The sequence below is a fragment of the Hyla sarda genome, chromosome 11 (assembly GCF_029499605.1).
Source record: "Hyla sarda isolate aHylSar1 chromosome 11, aHylSar1.hap1, whole genome shotgun sequence".
Classification (NCBI taxonomy): Eukaryota; Metazoa; Chordata; class Amphibia; order Anura; family Hylidae; genus Hyla; species Hyla sarda.
The window spans coordinates 95,054,334-95,080,176 of NC_079199.1; the positions used below are offsets into that span (position 1 = coordinate 95,054,334).

The 25,843-nt window shown below is 42.7% G+C and overlaps 1 protein-coding gene across 27 annotated transcripts in view; it reads left to right on the forward strand.

Moving 5' to 3' along the window:
* GPHN (gephyrin) overlaps positions 1-25,843 on the forward strand; it is a 314,240-nt gene that overhangs the window by 192,986 nt on the left and 95,411 nt on the right. For all 27 annotated transcript variants that reach the window (XM_056546198.1, XM_056546189.1, XM_056546185.1 and 24 more), the window contains one exon: positions 6,170-6,304. In XM_056546198.1, the coding sequence (XP_056402173.1) occupies positions 6,170-6,304 (135 nt within the window). The remainder of the gene's footprint in view (positions 1-6,169; positions 6,305-25,843) is intronic.

Below are 25,843 nucleotides of genomic sequence, written 5' to 3' on the forward strand. Positions count from 1 at the left end.
ACGTATGCCTAGAACAAATTGTTGAAGCGTGAGCGCGGAACAACTATATAACCATATGGCACCTATCGTGGGAGCATGTGCGCAGAACTACTAAATGACCGTATGTGTGGGACAAACTATGGGAACATGTGTATAGAGACTATCTAACCGTATGCATAGCACAAATTATGGGAGCGTGTGTACGGAACAAGTAACCTATGTTCCGAATAAGTGATCAGACCGTATGCACAGAATTACCTGAGCTGACCGCATGCAGTGATAAGAGAATTTTTTTTTTCTTCAGGCCACAGGGGGGAACCCACCTGTGACACATGTACAAGTATGCCATGCGATAAAATTTCTCTATAGTGAGCCACGGAAACATATGCAATACTGATACCAAGGCGTGGGTGTGAGACCTAAGGATAGAGTAGGGTGGTGGGGTCGGAGCATGTGGTCCTAACAGCCAGATCCCCCTATTAGGACCGCTGGGGGAGTGGGCCCAGACAACCCGACAGTAGGCCCGGAACTCCACCAGTGCTCCCCATGCTTACCCCACATATGCTGCACATGACAACAAGGATGCGTCCTGAACAACCGCAAGGGACGCGGGTCCCTGAATGCTGAAAACCGGGGGCCGGGCTGGCCGGGGGTACCCTCCGATCTCTGGCTTACATCCGGAGATCGGGCTGCGAAATAACACCGCTCCCCCCGGCCAGCTCGGCCACTTACCCGAACGCCGCGCTGCAGACTCCGGTCAGCTGACCGTGCGTCAACTGTGCAACGTCACGTGGCGAACCCGCGGCGTCAATACCCTAACGCACGTACCCCTAGGCCCTACCAGGTGACGTTAAGTACACTCCAGGCCCCGCCCATTAATGCAGGCTGTTCCAGCCTTATACATATTATTTGCACATGCATGTTTTTTTGGTTTTTTTGCATCTATATATGAATTGATATTTCCCAGCTTTCTGGGATTTGTAGCTCTGTTACTACTATATTTTCTAATGTGCACCATCACTTTATTCTGGTGTGTCTATAACATGGCACTGCATATTTTGATTTTTGCATTTTTGTACAGGTCTTTGAGATCAGATATATATATGCGGGTGAAATAAGTATTGCACACAACACCATTTTTCTCACTAAATCCTGTTTCTTTGAGACAATAGTAGCTACTAGTTCCAGGTCTTTTTGAAGATCTCCACAAGTGTCCTTGACTCTTGGACATCTCTTCTGATTCTTCTTTTCCCTCCTCTGTCAGAAATCTTGTGAGGAGCACCTGGTCGAGACAAAATTTGTGGGAAAATGATTGTCTTTCCCTTTCCGTATTTTTGGCCCAAACAATGCTCACTGGTTCAGAAGTTTAGATATGTCCCTGTAACCAACGTCATTGTTATGTTTTACAACAATCAGGTTGTGAAAGTCATGAGCTCTTTGCTTTTACCCATCATGAGATGTGTCTTGTGTGACACCTTGGCAATGAGACCATTTTGTAGCATCAGTTGGGACTGAACCAGGGGATAATAATTTGCACTGACAAGGGTCTGGATTGCTTTTTATTTTCTGATAGATTTCACCTGTTGTCTTGGCTTTCTAAGCCTTTTTGCACTTCCTTTTCCTCATGTGTTCAATGCTCTTTCGCTATGTCATTTTACATTATTACACATAACATAATTAGTCCTTATTTTGCTATATTTATTATTATATATTTTTGTACAGTTTTTTGAGGTGTCATTTATATAGAATTTGTCTTGTTTTTAGCAGGAATTTTTCTTTTTGTCCTTACTAACTGTACACTTTTCGTGGAACTATTGGAGATTCTCTGCCTGATATATTGAGCTTCCATACGGGGAGTGTAGTAGGATTTGATGCAAGTTTCCTCCACTCAGTCTATTATTGTTTTAAAGTGTACCTGTAATTTGCAAAAACTCTAAATATAATGTAGATAATAACATTATATCTATATTTATAATAAACATTGGTTAAAAAATGTGTATATTTTTAGGTGAATAATCATGGCTTGTCCCTGCTTGTGTGTCTGTGCAGAGATGAAATACAGGAAGTGTGGGCAGACAAGCAGGGCTCTGTGCACTGAGGACAAGCGGCACTCCATACACTGAGGACAAGCAGGGCTCTGTACACTGATTACAAGCAGGGCTCTGTGCACTAAGGACAAGCAGCGCTCTGTACACTGGGGACAGGCAGGGCTCTGTACACTGAGGACAAGCAGGGCTCTGTACACTGAGGACAAGCAGCGTTCTGTATACTGAGGACAAGCAGCGCTCTGTATACTGAGGACAAGCGGGCTTCTGTACACTGAGGACAAGCAGGGCTCTGTACACTGAGGACCAGCAGGGCGCTGTACACTGAGGACCAGCAGGGCGCTGTGCACTAAGGACAAGCAGCGCTCTGTACACTGGGGACAAGCAGGGCTCTGTACACTGAGGACAAGCAGGGCTCTGTACACTGAGGACAAGCAGGGCTCTGTACACTGGGGACAAGCAGGGCTCTGTACACTGAGGACAAGCAGGGCTCTTTACACTGAGGACAAGCAGGGCTCTGTACACTCAGGACAAGCAGGGCTCTGTACACTGAGGACAAGCAGGGTTCTGTATACTGAGGACAAGTGGGTTTCTGTACACTTAGGACAAGCAGGGCTCTGTACACTGAGGACAAGCAAGGCTCTCTACATTGAGGACAAGCAGGGCTCTGTACACTGAGGACAAGCAGGCCTCTGTACACTGAGGACGAGCAGGGTTCTGTACACTGAGGACAAGCAGGGCTCTGTACACTAAGGACAAGCAGGGCTGTTTACACAGAGGTCAAGGTAGGACTCTGTGCACTGAAACTTTGTGAAAAGCCCCCTGCTCCCACAGAGCCCTGCCTGCCTGCCCTCACTTCCTGTATTTTGCCTCTACGCAGAGACACACAAGAAATAGCTGCACTTTTTTTCCAAATTTTTATTAATATATATTTAGTAGTCTTATCTACATTATATACAATTTTTTTGCAAATGAAAGGTGCACTATAAGTGTCTTTGATCCTGGGTACTTCATTACATTTATTAGTTTTTTTATATAATTGAGGCATACAAGCATTCATCTTTATCAGCCTTTTCTCTTCTCCGATTACAAAATTGTACCCTATTTTACTAGAAATCAGGGTAAATGTCCAGGTTCACTTACTTTATCTTGCAACTTTTTTCTTGTATGTACTATTCACGTGAACACCAATCTTAATGCATATAAGCTGCATACTTGAAAATAAATTGGAGCTGCTGCCTCTAGCAACCAGACAGCTGCCAGAATTCATTTTCCAAAGCAATGCTTGCACATGTCCCTTCATTTTTGTCACAGATTAACATCCTTGTTGCCATAATCACTTATGATAAGTTACATCATTTTTACTTTTAATTCCAGTTTTGCCACCTTTTTATAGATGTGGCTTTACATTTCTGCTGCATGTATGGAGCAGTGCTGTCTCCATACCGGTGTTTTTCAACCAGTGCACCTCCAGCTGTTGCAGAACTACAACTCCCAGCATGCTCAGACAGCCTTTGGCTGTCCCGGCATGCTGGGAGTTGTCGTTTTGCAACAGCTGGAGATACACTGGTTGGTAAACACTGGTATGGAGACAGCACTTAGTAAAGCAGTTTCTACCAACTAAATATAAGATAGCTATAGACATCCTGTGAATCTTTAAAGGGGTACTTCGAAGAGCAAAACAAATCAACTGGTTCCAGAAAGTTATACAGATTTGTAAATTATTTCTATATAAAAATCTTAATCCTTCCAGTACTGATCAGCTGCTATATGCTCCAGAGGAAGTTTTGAAGTTCTTTCTAGTCTGACCACAGTGCTCTCTGCTGCCACCTCTGTCCATGTCAGGAACTGTCCAGAGTAGGAGCAAATCTTGCTCTAGACAGGGACAGAGGTTTCAGCAGAGAGCACTCTGGTCAGACTGAAAAAAACTACACAACCTCCTCTGAATATACAGTAGCTGATAACTTTCTGTAGCTGTATCTGTATAACTTTCTGCCACCAGTTTTCTTTTAAATTATTTTTTTCCTGAAATACCCTTTTATTATACAATTCAATTTACTACTTGAAATAATGCCCATGATAAGCCATCTTCCAATTCACCCTTAATGAACATTCATTTTATTTGTAGCAAAATATGCATATGGAGCTAGAGGGGGGGGGGGGAGAAGGCTACCAGAAATCACCTTTATGAGGCCAAGAACAATAAAATGGTACTTTCTATTGTTTGTCAAAGCACCTATATTGTCAGCAGAACATGTTCATGTCTGTGGTAATTTTGCTGAGTTGGTTTTTCGACCCTAAATCAGAGTTAAAGGGGAACTCAGGTACTGAACAACTTATCCCCTATGCAGAGGATAGGGGATAGGTGTTTGATCCCAGGGGTGGGTCCGAAAGCCGGGACCACCCGCAATCTTCTGCCCGAGGCCCTGGCTCTCTCCATGCACCGCTCTGTTCACGTAGCTGTTTCAACCATTGCACACCTCCTCCATGCATCTCTATGGGAGAACCAGAGATACACAAGCGCTGTATCTCTAGCTCGCCCATAGAGATGCATGGAAGGGGTACAAGCATCGGGAGAGTCGGGCAGGAGATCGTGGGGGGGCCTGACCGATGGGACACCCTGCGATCAGACACTTATCCCCTATCCTGTAGATAAGGGATGCGTTGTGAAGTAGTGGAGTTCCCCTTTAACCCCTTAAGGACTCAGCCCATTTTGGCCTTAAGGACTCAGACAAATGAATTTTTACGTTTTAATTTTTTCCTCCTCGCCTTCTAAAAATCATAACTCTTTTATATTTTCATCCACAGACTAGTATGAGGGCTTGTTTTTTGCGCGACCAGTTGTCCTTTGTAATGACATCACTCATTATATCATAAAATGTATGGCGCAACCAAAAAACACTATTTTTGTGGGGAAATTAAAACGAAAAACGCAATTTTGCTAATTTTGGAAGGTTTTGTTTTCACGCCGTACAATTTATGGTAAAAGTGACATGTGTTCTTTATTCTGATGGTCAATACGATTAAAATGATACCCATTATTATATACTTTTATATTATTGTTGCGCTTAAAAAAAATCACAAACCTTTTAACCAAATTAGTACGTTTATAATCCCTTTATTTTGATGACCTCTAACTTTTTTATTTTTCCGTATAAGTGGCGGTATGGGGGCTCATTTTTTGCGCCATGATCTGTAATTTTTTTTTGATACCACATTTGCATATAAAAAACTTTTAATACATTTTTTATAATTTTTTTTTTAATAAAATGTATTAAAAAAGTAGGAATTTTGGACTTTTTTTTATTTTTTTTCGTTCACGCCGTTCACCGTACGGGATCATTAACATTTTATTTTAATAGTTCGGACATTTACGCACGCGGCAATACCAAATATGTCTATAAAAAATGTTTTTTACGCTTTTTGGGGGTAAAATAGGAAAAAACTGACGTTTTACTTTTTTATTGGGGGAGGGGATTTTTCACTTTTTTTTACTTTTACTTTTACATTTTTTTTACACTTGAATAGTCCCCATAGGGGACTATTCATAGCAATACCATGATTGCTAATACTGATCTGTTCTATGTATAGGACATAGAACAGATCAGTATTATCGGTCATCTCCTGCTCTGGTCTGCTCGATCACAGACCAGAGCAGGAGACGCCGGGAGCCGCACGGAGGAAGGAGAGGGGACCTCCGTGCGGCGTTATGAATGATCGGATCCCCGCAGCAGCGCTGCGGGCGATCCGATCGTTCATTTAAATCGCGAACCGCCGCAGATGCCGGGATCTGTATTGATCCCGGCACCTGAGGGGTTAATGGCGGACGCCCGCGAGATCGCGGGCGTCGGCCATTGCCGGCGGGTCCCTGGCTGCGATCAGCAGCCGGGATCAGCCGCGCATGACACAGGCATCGCTCCGATGCCCGCGGTTATGCTTAGGACGTAAATGTACGTCCTGGTGCGTTAAGTACCACCTCACCAGGACGTACATTTACGTCCTGCGTCCTTAAGGGGTTAAAGGGTAGACATTCACTTTATGAAAAACTTGTAGCACTGGGTTACAATGTTTGGTAAGGACAAGTGTTTCTTTCTTCATTTATATCTGTTCTTAGCTCCTCTAATTTTACATGTTCTCTAATGCAGATTCCAGATTCCATAATCTCTCGTGGGGTGCAGGTACTACCACGAGATACGGCATCACTTAGTACCACCCCCTCTGAATCACCGCGGGCGCAGGCAACATCAAGGCTTTCCACTGCTTCCTGTCCAACGCCAAAAGTAAGTAGATGTCATCATATAATTGTTCATACCTTCCGCAAGCGTAAGCTCACAGAAGAGTGACTTGAGAAGTGAGTATAATATGGCTTAATTTATTATTTGTTTGCATGATGATTTCTATTATAAACTTCATAACTATTAAAGTAACTTTATAAATTGCCAAGCAAGCACTAAGGTGATCTGACATCTTACTCCATGTTTGCAACTGAAATGACTCTGAAAAGAGCAGTGGGATTAAAGACCCTTTTGCTCAAAGTGTAGCTCCATATTGAAGCTATGCTTTAGACTTAATGATACGCTCCTTATAAGAGTTAAATTAATTCTATTTTTTGCTTCAGAATCTCAAAATTCACACATTGTGACAAATGTACAGCAGTCTATAAACAGCATTCCGTGAGGCAACATCAGTGCCAGCAATCTGTAGTAAGAGAAAGTGGGCAACTATGGGTGGAGCTACCTCTTAAGATGATCTAGACGTGTTTGAGATTTTATATCATTCTCCAAGGCTCCAGGAATTATTTGTAGATTATTTTCATATAAATAAATTAAAGTGTACTTATCATTTGAAAAAATATGTATGTCGTATAGACGTATTGAAAATTGGGATTGGTCGGGGTCTCAGTGTTCATGAGTCAGAGCCGGGAGAAGTGTGAAGTCTGCATGTTTTCCCAGCTCTGTGTGACATGACCCGGACGGACTTACAATGTAATTGTATGGTGCCATCCAGGTGTCATAGACACAGAGCAAGGAGAGAAGCTCGTTTTCTTCAGCAGTCTACGTCTGCACACTCAGACCCCGGCCAATAAAAACGTTTGACATGTCTCAAGGAAATGAGTCACCGGTACACAATATAGGAAATGTGTGCCTTTTACTGCTAATTTACTTGTTCCATTTCTTATGAATGCAAAATTAAGCCTAGTCTTCATCAAATATGGCTTAGCAAATTGTTGTTGTAAAATCTCTGCAACTTCTTTACATATCTGGTTGTAACGTTGCTTCATCATAGCCATGGCACAATGTACATGGATAGGAAAGAAGATCACACACATAGAAATAAATCTGCCAAAGGAGGGACATCGGAGATCACACACAGAGGATGGATCACAGTGTCGAGGAGAAGATCGCACACCAACAGCATCAGTGTCTGTGGGAGATGAGGGCACAGTGTCTGCAGAATGAAAAAGCAGTTCATAAGCAGTGGCTTTCTGCATTCAGGGTATACATGGCTAGCATGTATCAATGGGAGGAGAATGTCCATTAAACAAAGTTTGTTGTCAGGGTGCCAGAAATCTTATGAAGCAATGAAGATTACAGCCTGAAACTCAGTGCAACCTCTATGAGCTCGCCTAGCAGATGTCTAAAGTATTTTTCCCATCAAAAGTGTACAGATATTATAATTGTAGTTCCTTAAAGGGGTACTCCACCCCTAGACATCTTATCCCCTATGCAAAGGATAGGGGATAAGATGTCTGATCGCGATTTCCCTGTTGCACCCGGCATTCGTTTAGAGCCGTCACGTCCCCTCCCATAGACTTGCATTGAGGGGGCATGGCCGTGACGTCACAAGCAGGGCCCCGCATCGCCAGTCATCCGGCATGGAGCGAAATTCGCTTTGTGTACCGGATGTCTGGGATGCAGCAGCTGAGAGCCCCCGCGATCAGACATCTTATCCTCTATCATTTAGATAGGGGATAAGATGTCTAGGGGCGGGGTACCCCTTTAATATAAAGAAATGGTGCAGTCGGCACTACTAGTCCTAGCACTTCACCTGGCTTTTCGAGGGCGACACTTCCCAAATTCTCTTGCTGCGGAAATCACAACGTTGCCCAGTGACTACAGAAGATGGCTTAAATGCAACTAAATATGTAGAAGGAATCAATCACGGCACTCACTGATATTCCAATCGTGCTTGAAACTATATTCCGTGCCACAAGACATCAGGCAGTTACATTGAGGGAGCGGAACAATATCATTGAGGGCCGTGATTGATTCCTTCTACATATTTAGTTGATTATACTGTAATTGTAGTGCAGTTATTATTTGTGGTTTTCTTCCATATTCCCTATGTTATCCCTATATAAATTTCTGGCTAGTCAATATCTGTCGATACTGTAGAGCTAAAGAGCAAAATCCACTTTTGGCCCATGTGCATGTTAAATCTTCTGTTTCTATGCATCTAATGAGTGAAAGGCCCATACACACATATGTTTTTTCATGACGTTGCTTTTCTGGACATAATACAGATATTTTTCCATTTTGTGACTCGAAAAGTAAATTTTCAAGCCACTTTTTTGTTTTAGTAAAAAAGTTTTAATGCCAACCATTGGGGCAAAACTCGCTCCACATCTTCCCATAAAGTCCAGTTTGAAATGAATCTAGGGACCAGTAAATAGGCTTCAAATGGAATTTTCGTCATTGTTGCCACAAGGTAGCCCAAAGGTATTGTTACATTTGGGTTTGAGTCAAATTTACAGTTACTGTAGAGTTATATATGGAGCTGCCATACACCAGATGTCACTTTTGAAACTAAAGCTAAGAAAATGATTGTGCCTTATGCAGCATTGCTGTTTTATATGTCTATACTGGACCTTTTGTGGGTGTTGGAATTGTATTTACCTTATTGTTCTATGTGCTTCTAGAATGCTGTGGGTAAGAGGGGGTAATTCCCATTTTGGAGACTGACAGGAAATCTTCTAGGCCAGGCAATTCTCTCTATTGAACAGGTGTACAAATTAGATCCTTTTTTTTTTTTTTTTTTTTCATATCTTATTTTTATAGAAGTTTTAGAATTTTTTAGCAGAACAATCATATGAGCAACTTAGACACTGACAGAAGAAAACAGGCGCAGGGTACATCAACATTAAAGGAGCAAAGCGACAAGTGGGCCGCAAGGTAATAAGTGCCCGAACTAAAGGTAAACAAATGTCGTAGAGAAGAACTTAAGTTGGAACCTAGTATACCCTATGTGTTTAGGCTGGGGGAGGTGTAAGGGAAGGTAGAGGAAGAGGGGTAAAGGAGAGGGTGTAAAGGGGGGGAGGAGGGAAAGAACAGGGGCAAAATGGGGAAGGGAATTATATCTTCTTAAAAGAAAGAAATTTGGCATTCTGGTGCCACTTATTGAACATAGGGGTGCAGAGCTAGCAATCGCATCGGGGCCCTGTTACTGAAGGGCCCCAAAAGAAGACACCAGTACTGTAGTATAAATAGCACATGGTAGACATGGGCCCCATTACATATTTTGCCTCGAGCCCAGAAACTACAAGTTACGCCTCTGCTATAGAAAAATAATATTTATATAGCACAAACAATTGTTCCCTGTAGAAGATGTAACATGATTATGGATTGTCAGACCTATAGGAATTGTCTCCACAATGTACACAGCTGTTTCCAGGGTTCTTGCTCCTCTTCAGTAGAGTGTAGGGTGCTAGTTGGCCGGGTGAGTGACCTTTGAAAAATGGGCTGCCATCAGTGGGGTGTGAGACTTCACTTTTTTCAAAGATATGAGGAGACAAGGGCCCCGACCCTGCACCACCTTGAAGAGTAACACTTGACCCACCCAGGAAGCAAAACAGGTATATATGCAGCGTTAACCAAATCGGAGAGCTCATAAGGACAAAATTAGAAACAGCATGTGATGGGGGTGGGGGGGGGGGGACTGCTAGATTCCAGAGATACCAGGCAAATAATAGACAATAGACAACCCTCAGTGATACCGGAAAACAAGGTACTGTAAGAATGACTAACACCAGTCCGATTCCCCTTCAGCTAGCTAATAGAAAACATAATAAGATCAGATCAAGAAATGGATACTCAGTCCAGTGAAGATGATCGACTGCCGCGGCATGGCCCTCCTGAGTCTCACGTTTTAGGTAGGAACTATATGCCATAATATTGCCCCTGAGCACTACTTTTGCAGTTTCCCAGTAGAGGGTTGGATTGTCTACATGCGTTTAATTGTCGGTATTGAACTCCAGCCACCATCCCCCCAAAAGGTCCAGAAAGGACTCATCCTTAGTTAAGAATGACGTCAAACGCCAGAGAAAATTGGTCCCCTTGGGGCTAGATGGCAGAAGCTCTAAGACCATTGAGGAATGATCCGAAATGACCATGTCCTGGACATCCACTGCCAGTAAACGGGTACATAGAAGGAGACTGACCAGGAAATAGTCAATTCGAGACCAGGAGCCATGTGCGTGTGAAAAATGTGTGTACTCACGGCCATCAGGGTGAAGAGGATGCTACGCATCTTGCAAACCCGTCTGAGAAAAAAAATGTTGGATGACCACTTACGGTGTAGCTGAACTTTTCCTGTCCACAAGGGGATCTGGTACCGAGTTCAGGTCCCCGCCCACAATCGTCAGGGTTCCTGCCGTGCGGTTAACCGTGTCTGCTAGGGAATTTTAAAAGAGGCATTATCGCCATTGGGAACATAAACATTATAGATAAAGGTCTGATCCAGTTGAATATGAGACAGGCTCCCCTCTGAGTCCCTTTTGTGTGAGAGCAAACAGTGGGGGAACAACTTATGTACTAGTGTCAATACTCCAGACTTGCCATCTACTGCTGGTGATCCCACGACTCTGCCCACCCACAGTTTCTGCATTCTGTGAAAGTCTCCCTCGGTAAGATGAGTCTCCTGCAAGAGCACAACATCAGGACGTAAACGTTTCAGAAAACGCAGAACAGACATTTGTTTTTGCGGGGACTGTAAGCCTTTGATTCCATGAGATTACTCTACACATAATGCACAGGGATCCCCGAGGAGCTCGGGAGGGGAGAGAGTAGCAGGGGCATAGACCAAAGAGAGCTGGATAGGAAAGTGGAAATAACAGAAAATAAGGTGCGGAAGAGGAGGGCGGATGGGATGTGAGGAGCCATCAAGCGGACATAAACAGACCATCTACAGGAGAGAAATAATGTCTTGAGCGGAGCCTGCAAGCACAGTGAAACAGGACAAAAACAGAAGGACAAGAGAAGAAGAACACAAAAACAAGAAAACCCAGAGAGAACAGGCACCCAGGATGAAAAATGGGCTGCCATCAGTGGGGTGTGAGACTTCACTTTTTTCAAAGATATGAGGAGACAAGGGCCCCGACCCTGCACCACCTTGAAGAGTAACACTTGACCCACCCAGGAAGCAAAACAGGTATATATGCAGCGTTAACCAAATCGGAGAGCTCATAAGGACAAAATTAGAAACAGCATGTGATGGGGGTGGGGGGGGGGACTGCTAGATTCCAGAGATACCAGGCAAATAATAGACAATAGACAACCCTCAGTGATACCGGAAAACAAGGTACTGTAAGAATGACTAACACCAGTCCGATTCCCCTTCAGCTAGCTAATAGAAAACATAATAAGATCAGATCAAGAAATGGATACTCAGTCCAGTGAAGATGATCGACTGCTGCGGCTTCTGCTGCGTCTTCCTACCGACTTTCTCAGTTTCCTGGTGTCTCCCTGTGAGCGTGTGCGATCCTCTCTATGCCAAAAGGACCTGGATGTAGGTTCTCCGTGCCCCTTCTGGGATGGAGAGCGATGGGAAGGGCGGGAGGTATCCGCCAGTAGATCCTGAAGAGCCTCTTCTGCTGCCATCTGCATCTGGTAGGCTGTAAAAGTACCATCTGGAAGAAAGACTTTCAGGGTTCTGCAGCTGGAAACGTTTCTTCGCCTTATAAAGCGCAACACAAACTTTACTCTATGCTCTTCTCCTCTTTGCCACCTCTGTAGAGTAGTCCTCAAATATCAGTAACTTCTTGTTGCGAAAGGTCAGAGGGGAGGTGCTTTTTCGAAAGGCCCTGATGATTTCAGCTTTATTGTTATAGTCCAGTCGTTTCAAGATCACCTGTCTTGTGCGTGCTCTGATCTCAGCGTTAGGCTGTGAGCAAGAAGAGGGTAGTTGACCTTAGGCGGTGCGCTCTTTCCATGCGACATTTGTGTTTGAGACCTAGAGCTTTGGGAAGGTCGCCCTTACAAAAATCTTGGAGATCTGACTGAGGAAAGGATTCGCTGACCCCCACCAGATGCAGATTATTTTGCCTGGAGCGGTTTTCTAAGTCCTTAAGCTTCTCACTGACATAGCAAAGATCTGTTTTGGTTTGCAGCAGTCTAGTGGCAAGACTGCTGTTTTCATCCTCCAATGCAACAATACGCTGTTCAGCCTCCCCTAAACGGTCATCCTGGGCCATCAGATCATTCTGTATATGCGTCAACGTGGCACATATCGTATTTTCAAGTGTCTGCTGAATAGTAGGAATAATAATTGTGAGCAACGCAGCCGCCAAGGACTGCAGATTTATAGGGGTGGTCAGAGCATCATCCGTCGCAATCGCAGGTGTAGGTGGGGGAGATTACACTGCGGGTAACTGGATCGAGCCAGGTTGAGAAAACAGCAACTGGCAGCTCGCCACTTCCATAGCTGCTGAGGAGGATTGAGGTTCTGATGCTGTGGTCAGGACAGCGGGAGCCACTGTATCTGTAGGGACCGGTAATGTGGGCCCAGAAGAAATGTGACGACGTGTGCCCTTGTTCACAAAGCAGTCCATAGGAGCGCAGGCAGCAGCACAGGCTTTTAAACAATTAATGGAAAATTAACACTTTAAGTTGACTCAACGAAGAGGGTGCTGGGAGTCAGACCTCCACCATTTTGTTATTGATGGTCTATCCTAAGGAAACGCAATACTTGACAGTAAGCAATGCATGAAGCTGAACACAGATAACCAGTATGTAATATGCAAATGGAAGAGTTAAATGCAGCTTACTGATAATTTAGATAAAACCAAGAGCCATCCTTACATGTATGTGCTGCCAACCAGAATTGATCACATTTCTTGCCTTCTAGCCAACTATAGCCTGGTTTTGGGTCAGACTGTTTATCCCCTGGGAAATTTTCGTCTACTTTTTTTTATTAATTTGCTTTCAAAATAAACAAATTGTTCTTCACTGATATACAAGATACTATATGAATGCAGAATTATTCACCCACACGACTTGTCTCCATTTATTTCTGTATTATCAGAAACGCATGCCTTACCTTATAAAATAAGAGAATACATTATACTGTTATTTCTGTATGCTTGTATTGGGCTTTGTAGCCATCTTATTACCTTTAGCACACTTGTGATAAATGTGTATGGTGTTCACCAGTCATTCAGATATTCGAATAATCTGGCACCAGCCTGAATCTGCATGTTAACCCAGAAATTCCTATGATATTGACACCAGCCCGGAACTATATGTTAATCTTCTCAAGACCAGAAGATTCTTGTTACAAGGTTCATATGAATATGATAGGGACATATATTGTATTAGAGTTGTCTATATTTTATTATTTACGCATCTCTCCCACCCCAGCCCATACACATCTACAGGTGTGGATTAGAACAGATAACATTTGGGGGCAGTAATAATGATGTACTTATACGTAAATACATAGTGTACTATGTGGATGCATTATACAATACATCAATGTGACTGGCACCAGTAGCGAAATGTATGATATGGGAGACTTGTTCTTTCCTTGTTGAGGCATCTACATTATGTGTGTGTGTGTGTGTGTGTGTGTATATATATATATATATATATATATATATATATATATATATATAAAAATATTTATATATACATATGCACATACAAATCCAAAAAGGTAAGCGGCACTCCACAAAGCAGTTGATGAAAAAAAAAGTGTAGTGTATTCACCCATCTGTGACAAGCAGCATGCTTGAAAAAGGCTTTTTGTGAAGCCGAAACGTAGCTGCTTGTTAACAAATTCTAGTTCGGGACATTATTTATGACCACATTTTCTTTTTTTTTTTGTCTCAAACAGAGCAATTTTATTGAAATACCAAAAAATACAAGCAGTGCATATGAGTGCCTACCAACCATAGACACCGAAAATAACTGTACAGTGAGAGGAGCAATAATCAGAATGAAAAAATACAATAACATGGCATGGTGAGGGGAAGGGCATTGGGGGGGGGGGGGGGTTGAGAGGTAAAGGGATCCAAGGATGTAGATCAGGCGAGCATGCTTATTACAAAAAAGAGGGACGACATATGAGGCAAAAACATAATATTATAGGAAACATCCCGAGAGTGAGGCAAGTCCAACCAAAGTAGCAATGGAAGAGGTCCAAGGAGTCTTCTCTGTTAGCCAGCAGTTTTATAGATGCATATTTTCTTTTTTACAGTACACATGGTTTTTAAAGGTTTAATGTGTTCTCTCATTTGGTCATTTAGATGGAAGGAAACCAATGTCTGTTTTTACATTTCTTTAAAGGGAATCTGTCCGCTTTATTTGTTGCTATGAGTTGCAGACACCATTGGATAATTGTTAATTGTTAAACTGATGGTGGTTGTCAAACTAAAATTGCTTCTCAGCCAAGTGTCAAGGAGGTGGAGCCGAGCTGTTCAAGTGCCACAGCCTTGCATGCCTCCTCACTTGCTCTGCCTCCTTGACACTTGGCTAAGAGATAAAAAGGTGATTTTATAAGATAGGCAACCACCGTCATCTCCAGGAAAGGTACAGTTTGTGTTTTATACCCTAACAGTTATCCAGTGGTATCTGCAGCTCATAGCAACAAATAGAGCTGACAGATTCCCTTTAAGTGCCAATGGCTTGTGTTCCCTTTCCATTACGGTTGCACTTTTTCATATGCTATATGAAGAATAGGTGGCTTATCAGTGGTTTTTATTTATTATGTCTTCGTATTTTTATTTTATAGTTGCACACTTTGACATTGTAATACAGTAGAGTAACCACTAAATATTTCATTAAAAAGTGATCTATGATGGAGGTGATATTCTCAAAGAAAATGGCCACTATGCATAATGTATGAGGCACTAAAAATCTGGTCTTCTCAAAGAGGTTTCATAGCTTTTTTTTTTTTTTTAATTGCTGAGTTAATATGTCAGGAATCTAGCCCCCCTAACACTCATTGCAGAGCTGATCTAGGTTGGCTTTTACCCATGAGCTCCTCAGCTATCAGCACCAGCAATCATTAGGGTTGGAGCAGGAAGTGTCATGGCTGCTTCTGTCGCTGTATATATTTTCATTTAGCGCTTTATATATGGTAAGCTTAAAGGCAGGGAAGGTGCAGACGATCCTGCACAGTTATATGAGAACCAGCTGGACGCTTTAGGACATTTGGCGCTCCGCCAGTGCTTAAAGAAAATGAGTTCAGTTTTAATGAACTACGTTATTTAATTAAAAATCTGCAGTAGTTTATTTTACATGCGGCCTTCTCAGGAAATCGGCAACAATACATTTTATTGTGGATTCTGACTTCCCCATTGAAAGAAATGGGGATCATCCACAACAAATCGTTAGCGCATCCACAACATAAATGGATATCTTGACTAAACTCCTGCACTGCAGGTCATTTTCTATGCAAATTCTGCACAGGTTTTGTTTTTCAACAGTGCATGCCGGAATATGCAGCATTTTTGCTTTTTGCAGAATCCAGATGGAAAATACAGTGTATTTGCCCCATGTTAGTATACATTAAAGGGGTACTCCGCCCCTAGACATCTTATCCCCTATCCAAAGGATAGGGGATAAGATGTCAGATCGCAGGGTCCCGCTGTTGGGGACCCACGGAATATTGGCTGCAGCACCCACCTGTTGCGGCTTCCGGAAACGCTGGAGGCTTCGTCACACCCCCAGCCGTCACGCCCCCTCCCATAGACTTGCATTGAAGGGGCGGGGTGTGACGTCACAATCTCCCGTCACCGTGGTCGGGAGGCGTTAGGATGAGAGCCTCCAGCGCTACCGGAAGCGCTGCTGGAGCTGAGATCCCGGGGGTCCCCAGCAGCGGGACCCCCGCGATCTGACATCTAATCCCCTATCCTTTCGATAGGGGATAAGATGTCTAGGGGCGGAGTACCCCTTTAAATCTTTGCACTGAGCCCTCCTACTAACCTTTCATAGCCTTTCTTCGCAAAACAGCAGCATAAATATTGTTTTTTAAGACTGAGCGGCCAGAAAGCCACATGCTTCCCTGTCAAGAATCGACCAGTTTAGATAAGAAGAAAAGTTTCTCAGTACCAATGGAATTTGTAATTGCATTTTGATCCATTGGTTGCACTAAAGATGTCACATTTACATAAATGTATGCTTGAAACATCTTGCTGTGACCTATTTCTGAAGCTGATGAATGCAGCCTGCCAAAGATGGTTTTGCTGCCCTCTGGCAATCCTGTGACTTGGCACGGATTGTTGAAGGAACCAGTCCTTGAAAAGTTTTTCAATCATTAATGCGTTCACCGTGTTCTGGAAATTTCTTGGTTTCATGAACCTAACATCTCCTACAATCTTAGTTTATAGCTCCCAACACTTAACATCTTTCTCAAAAGGCAAGTGAATCCTTCACCTGGTGCTACAAACAGGTCTCAATGCCCACTATGCTTTCTCTTCCCACAAAAGATGTCATCCACCAACAATCGTTAGTAGCCGGTCGTCTCTGATATCTATCACTACAGTCCATCTTAGTTGAAGTGCAGCTTTCCACTTTAATCCACTAGCAAGCCTTCTTCTTGTCCCTTCACGTGACTCTTGACATAACTAGATTCTTCCCGGGGCTACGTGTCTTTTTGGGAAATAGACTGTGTAATTTGAACACTCTTAGCAGCAGATGATCCCACTTACTTGTCCCTGACTCTTTATTTGTGTATCCCGAGCCTTTCTTTCCCTCTGTCTAATCTTTTCCATCTCTTCCTGTCTCTACTACAGAGGTATGTACGGTATTTCTATCTTTATTTTTCTCTTCTTACTATTGGGTTCTTTAATATACAAAGAGAGACACAGTGTGCTCCCCTGGGTGGAATCCACTAATACAGGAGTAGTGCTTAACACGGGACCAAAACGCACTCACCTAATTGTGTTGTGCAAATGGAGGCACAACACTCAGAGCGTTTTGATCAATATCCTAGGCGGCCAAACGCACGAAACAATCGCCAAAGAAATTCACAGAATGGGAGATGAATCACACTGCCACCAACGATCACATGAGAGAGTATTTACACAGGTAAGTTTTTTTTTTAGTTTTTTTTTACATAAAAGGATCCACCAATGCGTTTTAAAGCGCATCTGAAACGCTTTGGTTGGATCCTTTAATGTAAAAAAAACTTACCTATGTAAATACTCTCAATTTTTATTTATTTTTTTACATAAAAGGATCCATGCAACGCGTTTTAAAGCCAGACCCGCTTTGAAACGTGTTATGTGGATCTTTTTATGTCAAATAAAAATTACCTATGTAAATACTCTCTCAATTGATTGTTGGTGGCAGCGCACTTCATCTCCCATTTTGTGGATTTCTTTGGTGATTGGATTCTTTAATATGACTTATTCACTGTTCAGCCAGTCCCTTCCTTTACATTGGCTCCGTCTTACACCATGCACATAAGATAGCTAACATTCGGCCAACAATTCTTTCTCCAGATCAACTTGTAGATCGGGAGAACATCTTTGGATCTCGGCACAGACTTTCTTTTGATGAAACTGAATAAAACTGAATTACTGGGGTTTCCTGATCGCTTTACATTCGGAGTAATTACTCGAAGATCCCAGAGTTTTCTTCTGATCTGATAAGTGCCTTTGAAATTGCAGGACATCAACTACATTGCCCACCTTCCTGCAGTGGCTTCTTTCTCTGTAGACATGAATTGTTGTCCCTCACACAACATCATGAGGCGAGCGTATCCTCACTCAAGAAACCAAAAAAGTGGTCGACTTCTTGCCTGTGTAGATATACCAGGCTATGAGGAGCTCTGTCCTGCTGTTATCTTTGTATTGCTCTCCAGATCCATGTCACAGGCTCAGCTTGGCTGAGGGAGAAAGGTGATGCCAGACTCTTCTAACTACGGCTTATCTCCCTCCTCCGACTGCGGCTTATCCCCTTAAGAACAAAAGGATCAGGCAGTCTAAATCCAACATACATCAGTAGCGGGAGCCGATACACATTAGATCATTTGTCGGCACCGCTGAGTTCAACCAACATGGGTATGACTTGTTTTATGCATTTGTTGTCGAAAAAATTCATATTATTGTGCTTTTCTAAGTCTGCAGATTCTTCTGGACTTTTCTTTTACTTGACAAGTATAAATAGAACACAAAACTGTGTTAGGCATAGTACATGGCCTTAGGCACTGGTACATCGAAGGATTTAGAGAACACCATGGAGATAAGACATATGGCTGCCATCCCCCCTTCCACTCTCACTGTTTGGTTCCACACACTCACATATGGAGACATATTGCTGCAGCATCCCTCTCTTTCCCTTTTTTCTCTAGTCCTATACTACTCTCGATAGATGTCTTGGTGACTGGGAACATTTCTAAACTTTTACAGAGAGCCTACACAGCCTTTGCATATTCCATATGCCTTGGATGGGATTACCCCTTTAATATAAACATCCTAATTTATGTCGAACTTTCAGATGTCTAGCAGAATTTATTGCTGTTTTCCATGTAGCAGTACCATAATGCACTTTAAATAACTATGCTCTCAGAGGCACTAGAATGTAACTGTGTAAATTATAGCTGAAAATGCAAATATATTTGATTTTCCTTCCTACAGGCACGTTTACCTTAGCCTGGCAGATCTGCATTTGCATACAAAGCCCTGCATTTGTCTGAAGAAAAAGCTGTTACCGTTGCTGTGTTCTTCACTTCTCTGCCAGGGTTTAATCCAGGAATAATTTCCCCAAAATAATTGATTATGCATATTGAAGAGTTAATCATCCATCTATAAAGGTGTAATCAGCAACCTTGGGCTTCTTATCGTTTCAGTTTGTAATTTAGGCTTTCCTGACCCCGCTTTAAATTATTACATTAATATTCATTCCTATATTTATGTCATGCCGAAACTAACACACAGTCAAAAAATTCTTCTTTTTAAAACCTTTAAAGAGTACCTGTTATCAAACCCTACTTTCTTAACCAACTTACATTGGGGGTGTTAACTACTCCTAATACCCCTCCTTCCCTAAAAAAATTTCTGAGCTTTAAAAAGCTGTGTATCATACCTTTCCCCTCACATTGTCTGAGCTCCCGGCAGGAGAAAGTGGGCATTCCCCTGCAGGCGCAACGTCACTAAAGCCTGTGAGAGCTGTGCTTCGCCATGCCCTGCTAGCAAATCTTAGTTTGGTCTCCTGCCAGGCCGGGAGGAGACCAAACTAACTGTTTGACAATGCGCAGGGAACAGAACAGAGCCATCTAGTGGACGTTTATTCATTCACATTAAAAACATATAAAGGTTGAGAATTTTAACAGCAAGTACATAGCAAAGTGTCTTACAATTACACAAGATAAAATATAATAAAAGTTTAGTTTGGTGACAGGTACTCTTTAAAGGAAGCACCACAATATTCACCCTATTACAAGAGCCAATCCACTAGGTGTAACTTGTATTTAACAACCAGCATATTATTGTGCCAACATAATATAAGTAAATCATACCATACCTAACTGGGACATAGTAAGGGTATTATGGTGCACCCCACCACCACCTTGACACGTGTTTCGACTCTTTGTCAGGAGATCATATGCCATCATCACTTAATGATCTGTGAAGGTCCACCGATGACCAAAATAAAGGGGGTGCAGCATTGTTGTAGCCCTGTGTCCTAAACAGCAGCCGCCAGTCAGCTGGCTGTGCAAGAAACCTCAGTGTGTCTCCATTCAAATTAATAGGGATGCCTCCAGTTCCCTGCACTGCAGTGCTTCCTGCCATCTTGTTGAGCAGGGAAATACAGCATTATCAAATCCTTGGTTAAAAAATTTTACTTTTTTTTTTTTTTTTATAACGTTACATTGGCAATACATCACAGAATATTCAGCAGCACGACAATTTTCCAACATGCTTTGAGCACAGCTCTGCCTTCATGGAACTGATCATAAACTGCTGACCTTCTTTAATGATTTGCCAGCAGCACCTCTGCATAACCTGTTCCATTCTACACTGCAAAGCTGAGAAATTAGGTGCACGAAATGCTGACTTTTTTGTGTGTGTCCCAGATAGTTTTTTTTCATAAATGGCCACTTTAAAAAAAACATCAGTAATTGAAAAAAAAAATGTTTTTTTTAATTTAAATATACATTTAAATAATATGTCATTTCCTGATCATACATTTACTTTAAATAGGAAACCAAAATGTTAAATGACAGAAAGTTGCACTTTTAATGTTCCCGCAATCTAATAAGAAGTCCTTTAATCATTCCTCTGGTAGACAACCTTTCCAGCTAGATAAACAGCAGTTTTGATGTGCTGCTCATGGGGCTGCCAATTTGTGTATTAGAGATTACTGTCATATTTCTAGTCCATCCATCTTTTTTTGGTTGGCACTCTATCATTCATAACATAAATAATGCATTGGTCTTATGTTAGATAAATTCCAAAGATTCCCTCCCTAAGTTTAACAAGTTCTTTGATTAAGAAAAAAAATATTAAAGTGCCATTTCTCGCCTGATCATTTATTTCACATTAAGTAAAACGCATACCTTCTGCAGTCTTGCTGCAACTTTATTATTTTCTGCAAAACTCTGCTCTTTTATGTAGCTGTTTCTCAGATCTCAGAATATACTGCTTGCTTGTTTTTTAACTCTCATGGTTTCATCGTACCAGCTCCTTGTGCCTGGCGAATGACTGCCTAATTATTTTCATATAGCTACTTACGGGACCAGAAAGTCATCTCTACTGGGTCCTCCAAAGCTTCCAGGGTCCAGGTGCAGCTATCCCATATAGATGGAGCGCTCAGAAGCCGACAGGCTCACTGTCACAGCAGGTGCGCTACCGCTCTACACACAAGGACCAGACATTGGGCAGTATGGCCCAGAGGAGTCCCTATTGATCCAATACATGCTACACCTATATAGGGAAAACTTTTTGTCCCTTGCAGATTTGGACCTATTATATGGAACTGTAGTACTGGTGTTATTTTTCTTTACATGCTTTGAACGTGCAATTGTTTACTGGCACATTTATCTGCATATATCCATTGAGTTATTGGATTAATGTATATGCTGCCAGTAACTGTGAGCCTTATATCATTGTATATATACATAGATGCCCTGTTTCCTTTCCCCCCCCCTGAGGATGCCAGGAACTATGGTAGAAACACGTTGGGGAAAAGGGAATCTTATACGATTTTATTTTTTCTAATTTCTATATTGTCCGGTAAGACCAGCCAAGGCTGGCCCATTTAAATGGTATTAGGGTTCACATTTAAATGGTGTATTTTAATTTCAGATTAAAAGTTATGTTTTATGCACTTTTTCCCGCCTAATTTTTTGATTCTGTGCTTGGTGCTGGGGACATTCTTGGATGCACTGCATATCCAAATATCATTGCAGGTCTTCTCTCTTAATTATTTTCATATAGCTACTTACAGGACCAGAAAGACATCTTTACTGGGTCCCCCAAAGCTTCCAGGGTCCAGATGCAGCTATCCCATATATTTACGTTGAGGCTGAATTTTGCTTGTGCAAGTGGTGGGTGATATATGGGTTATTAGTTAATCACTTTTTTGTTTTTAAACAACCAATGCCACATTTTCCCTTAAGAAACTCTTTAGGGGGTCTGGCTGTATACAAGAACAGTGATACACATACTATATGTGCACCCTGTACAGGGGCTTAACAATAGCTTCCTAGTATATGTTAGATTGCATTTAAAGGGTTCATGGCAAATACATTCAGGGTTTAGTCTTGAATACTTACCTTCCTCAGTTCCCTGCCTGTGCCCTGTCCCCACTGATCAGCACTTCGTCGTGATGTGTCGACATACAGGAAATGCCTGCTCAGTCACTGACGGGCCGCAGAGTTGACCCCCCTTTTCCAGTTTTGTCACTAGTGATGTCACTAGGAATGTTCACCAGGGAGAAGGCATTGTCAAAAAGGCAGTAGCAGGGGATCAAAGATGAGTAAATTGCCTTCTGTGCCCGACTACCCCTTTTGAGGAACCAAGCTAATTAATTTCAAGTTCACACCTACTAGGGGATTGCTAGACTTAGGGTGTTTTTAAGGGCTGAGAAAACCATGTGTACTATTTATCAAATATACGTCATTCTCATCTGCCTCAATCCTCCTCCGCTGCTGTTTTGATGCCACCCAGTCCCTGGTGTTTTTAGCATCTTCCTGCTTGCTGTGACATCCTATTCATGCAGAAAATGACCACTCTAACAGTCTATGGTTGAGGCGGATCACCGCTGTGGCCATTGTTTGGCTGTGTGGGCATTTCCTAAATGAATGGGACTTCATGGGGAGCAGGGAGACATAGAGAGCATTGGGCACTGCCAAAACAGTAGCAGCCAGAGATCAGGGCAGATGAGTATGGCTTGTTTATTTTTTGTTTGTGTTTTCTATGTCTTTTTTACAGCAGCAGGGGGCATTACAAAGTCCTTCTTGGAAAATCCCCTTTAACCCCTTAAGGACCAGGCCATTTTACACCTTAGGACCAGAGCGTTTTTTGAACATCTGACCACTGTCACTTTAAACATTAATAACTCTGGGATGCTTTTAGTTATCATTCTGATTCTGAGATTGTTTTTTCATGACATATTCTACTTTATTTTGGTGGTAAATTTTCGGCGTTACTTGCATAAATGGACATATTTTTGCTTTTTGAAAAAATTAGAGGGCTTCAAAGTAAAGCAGCAATTTTCAAAAATGTCATGAACATCTAAATCTGAAGGGACAGATGTTACAGAACTACAACTCCGAGCATGCCTGGGCAGTCTAGGCATGCTGAGAGTTGTAGTTTGGCAACATCTGGAGGGCTACCATTTGAGCACCACTGTAACAGTGGTCTCCAAACTGTGACCCTCCAGATGTTGCAAAACTACAACTCCCAGCATGCCCAGACAGCCTGTCTGGGCATGCTAGGAGTTGCAGTTTGGCTTTCCTAGTGGTTGCCACAGTAAAGATCACTTTACTTTCACTTTCAATTCCCCCTCCCCCACAGTAGTTTCCCTACCTGACCCAGGATCCAGCAGTCTCCAGCAACGATCGGGGTCTCCAGGCATCTTCTCCTGCAGGTACCGACCTCCATCTTCTTCCCACAATCCCCTCGACATCCAGGGGTGGCCAGAATGGGGGGTTGCCATGGCAACCCACTGTCTTGCTCTGCCATTGGTCAGAATCAAATCTGACCAATGGCAGGGGATAGGAGGAAATCGCAGCATTGCGACTTCACTCCTACCCTTCAGGATGATCTGGGCTGTCACTGACAGGTCAGATCATCACAATTTTCCGGGTGATCGGGTCACCAGAGACCCGATCAGCCCGGAATAGGAGAAAATCCCGGGACCCCCCTCGGCATTTGCACTGCATGTCTGCTGAAGGATTTCAGCAGGAATGCCGTTCCAATCTCTGCCCGGCGTGCGGCAGAGACCGGAGAAACACCAGGACGTTCTGGAACGTCCTTGGTCCTTAAAGCCCAGGGTGCGGGGATGTTCCAGAACGTCCTTGGTCCTTAACTGGTTAAAAGACCAGTAAACATTGGAAAAAAAACAATAAAAGTAAATAGGGAAATATACTTGTCCAATCAATTTGATTCACACAGAAAGAGGAACAAAGAGAAGATTAAGGAATATTTTTTTGCGGGGGGTGCATTTCCTACTTGTAGTGTTCCTTCAAGTTGTTGCTAAATGTGGAGCTATTTTAGAGCCAGGGGCCTAAATACTATTTTTGCACATGTGCCTGTTTGTGCACAGATGGAGATGGCAGCATAAACCAATGTTGTTACCAGATTGTAGCTACCACCATCCAACAAATGGGCTGGCTTTTCCAGATTGTGAAGTTGCCCTACAGGCCCTATGGACAAAGGTTTTTCTCAATAATACCCTCGGAGTCCAATGGGCAATCTTATCAGTGATATAGTTATTATCATTGGGTAATCTTATCAGTGATATAGTTATTATCAGATATAGAGAGTGAGTAGGAGAGAGCTGTCAATCAGTGAGAGAGACCACCAACTGGACTCTGAAACTAAGAATGCACAGAGACTTCCTTACAAGTCAGCTCCTTTAACATGTTGCTGGCAGATCAGACTGCATCTTCAATGACAGGTTCCCATTAAAGGGACAACTCCTGTCCATATACCTTTTATGGCATAGCGACATCATAACAGCGTAGGTTGGCAGGGTCCATAGTCTGGAGCCCAATCTGTTAGCCAGCCATTTTATCCCCCAAACTTTTAGATATCTACTACTGTCATTGTGGCAGTTTATGGGCCTAAAATATGGCGATAAGTCTCTTTTAAGCTGATGAATACTCACCCCATCTAAGGTTGTCTTCACACTGCTTTTAAAGGGTATAGGTGATAAGTGTCTGATCAGTGGGGGTCAGTTCTGCGATCTCCATCAGCCTCATAGGGAGTAAAAGCAGCAGCACAGATGCTTGGACACCACTCCATTCACACAGATGCAAAAGGCCCCTCCATTCTTTTGATTAGTGGTGGTCCCAGATGTCATAATTTTAAATAATAAATAGGGGATAAGATGGCTAATGGCGGGGGTCCCGCCGATGGGGACCCCCGCAATATCACATGCAGCATGGCCGTCATGCCGCCTCCCATAGACTTGCATTGAGAGGGCAGGGCATGATGTCACATCCTTTTATCTGTAAGGAAAGAGGAAAAACTATTATCTCTAGAATTTCTTCACGCATGGGTTATCAAAAGTTCCAAAATATCTACCTAATTTTCTATCTTCACATTGAGCTCAATCATTAGATGGTCACTTATATGCATTGAAAACAAACCCATTTAGGGCCAGGCACAATTAATAGTTAAATGTCAATAGTCCTCAATCCCCTAAATGTGGTCGAGAGAGGGATGAAATCCCGGAACCTGGAGCCAAGACTGTCAGTCTCCACACAGTTTATTTCATTAACTGATTGATTCCAATTAAGTATCCACCTCGGCTCATAGAGCCCCAGTGACATGTATTCATCACACGGCTGGAGACCAGAGCACCATTGCCAGTAATGAAAGCCTCGGCGAGAAAACAATGACTGATGTTGCGAAGGCAGGAAGATTTTTTTTTTCCTCCTTGGTCCTTGCAGGAATAAACAGATACGCGCTGTTGTGCAGCACCCTCTTCTAGATCCCACTTCCCACTGGTCATTTCTTGGAAAATGCTTTCGCTACCCCCGGAACACTGTCAATAGCTGAGCTGTGATTGGAAGGAGGTTTTTTTTCTCCCTGCTTTTCCTATTTAAGCCGTGCATCAGGGTTAGCCTTGCGAGTTGCTGAAACCATGAAAATGCTGGTGCCCTGAAGCAGTTGGCTTTAAAATAAAGCAAAACAGACATTGTGTAATATAACATGAGGAAGAAAAAACGGGACAAACAGCCGTGCAGAGAATGTCAGGTAAGTCAGCCTTTTCCGTCCTCCCCATGTTCAGCAGTCTATACATTATATATCGAGGTTTGTGCAGGAGATTCAGCTCAGCTGTTTTCCTTGCCGCTGTTGAACGATTCTGCTGTGTTGCATATTTCACCCTGTGCAGGTCTCTGCTCTTCATAAAATGCATTTCTCC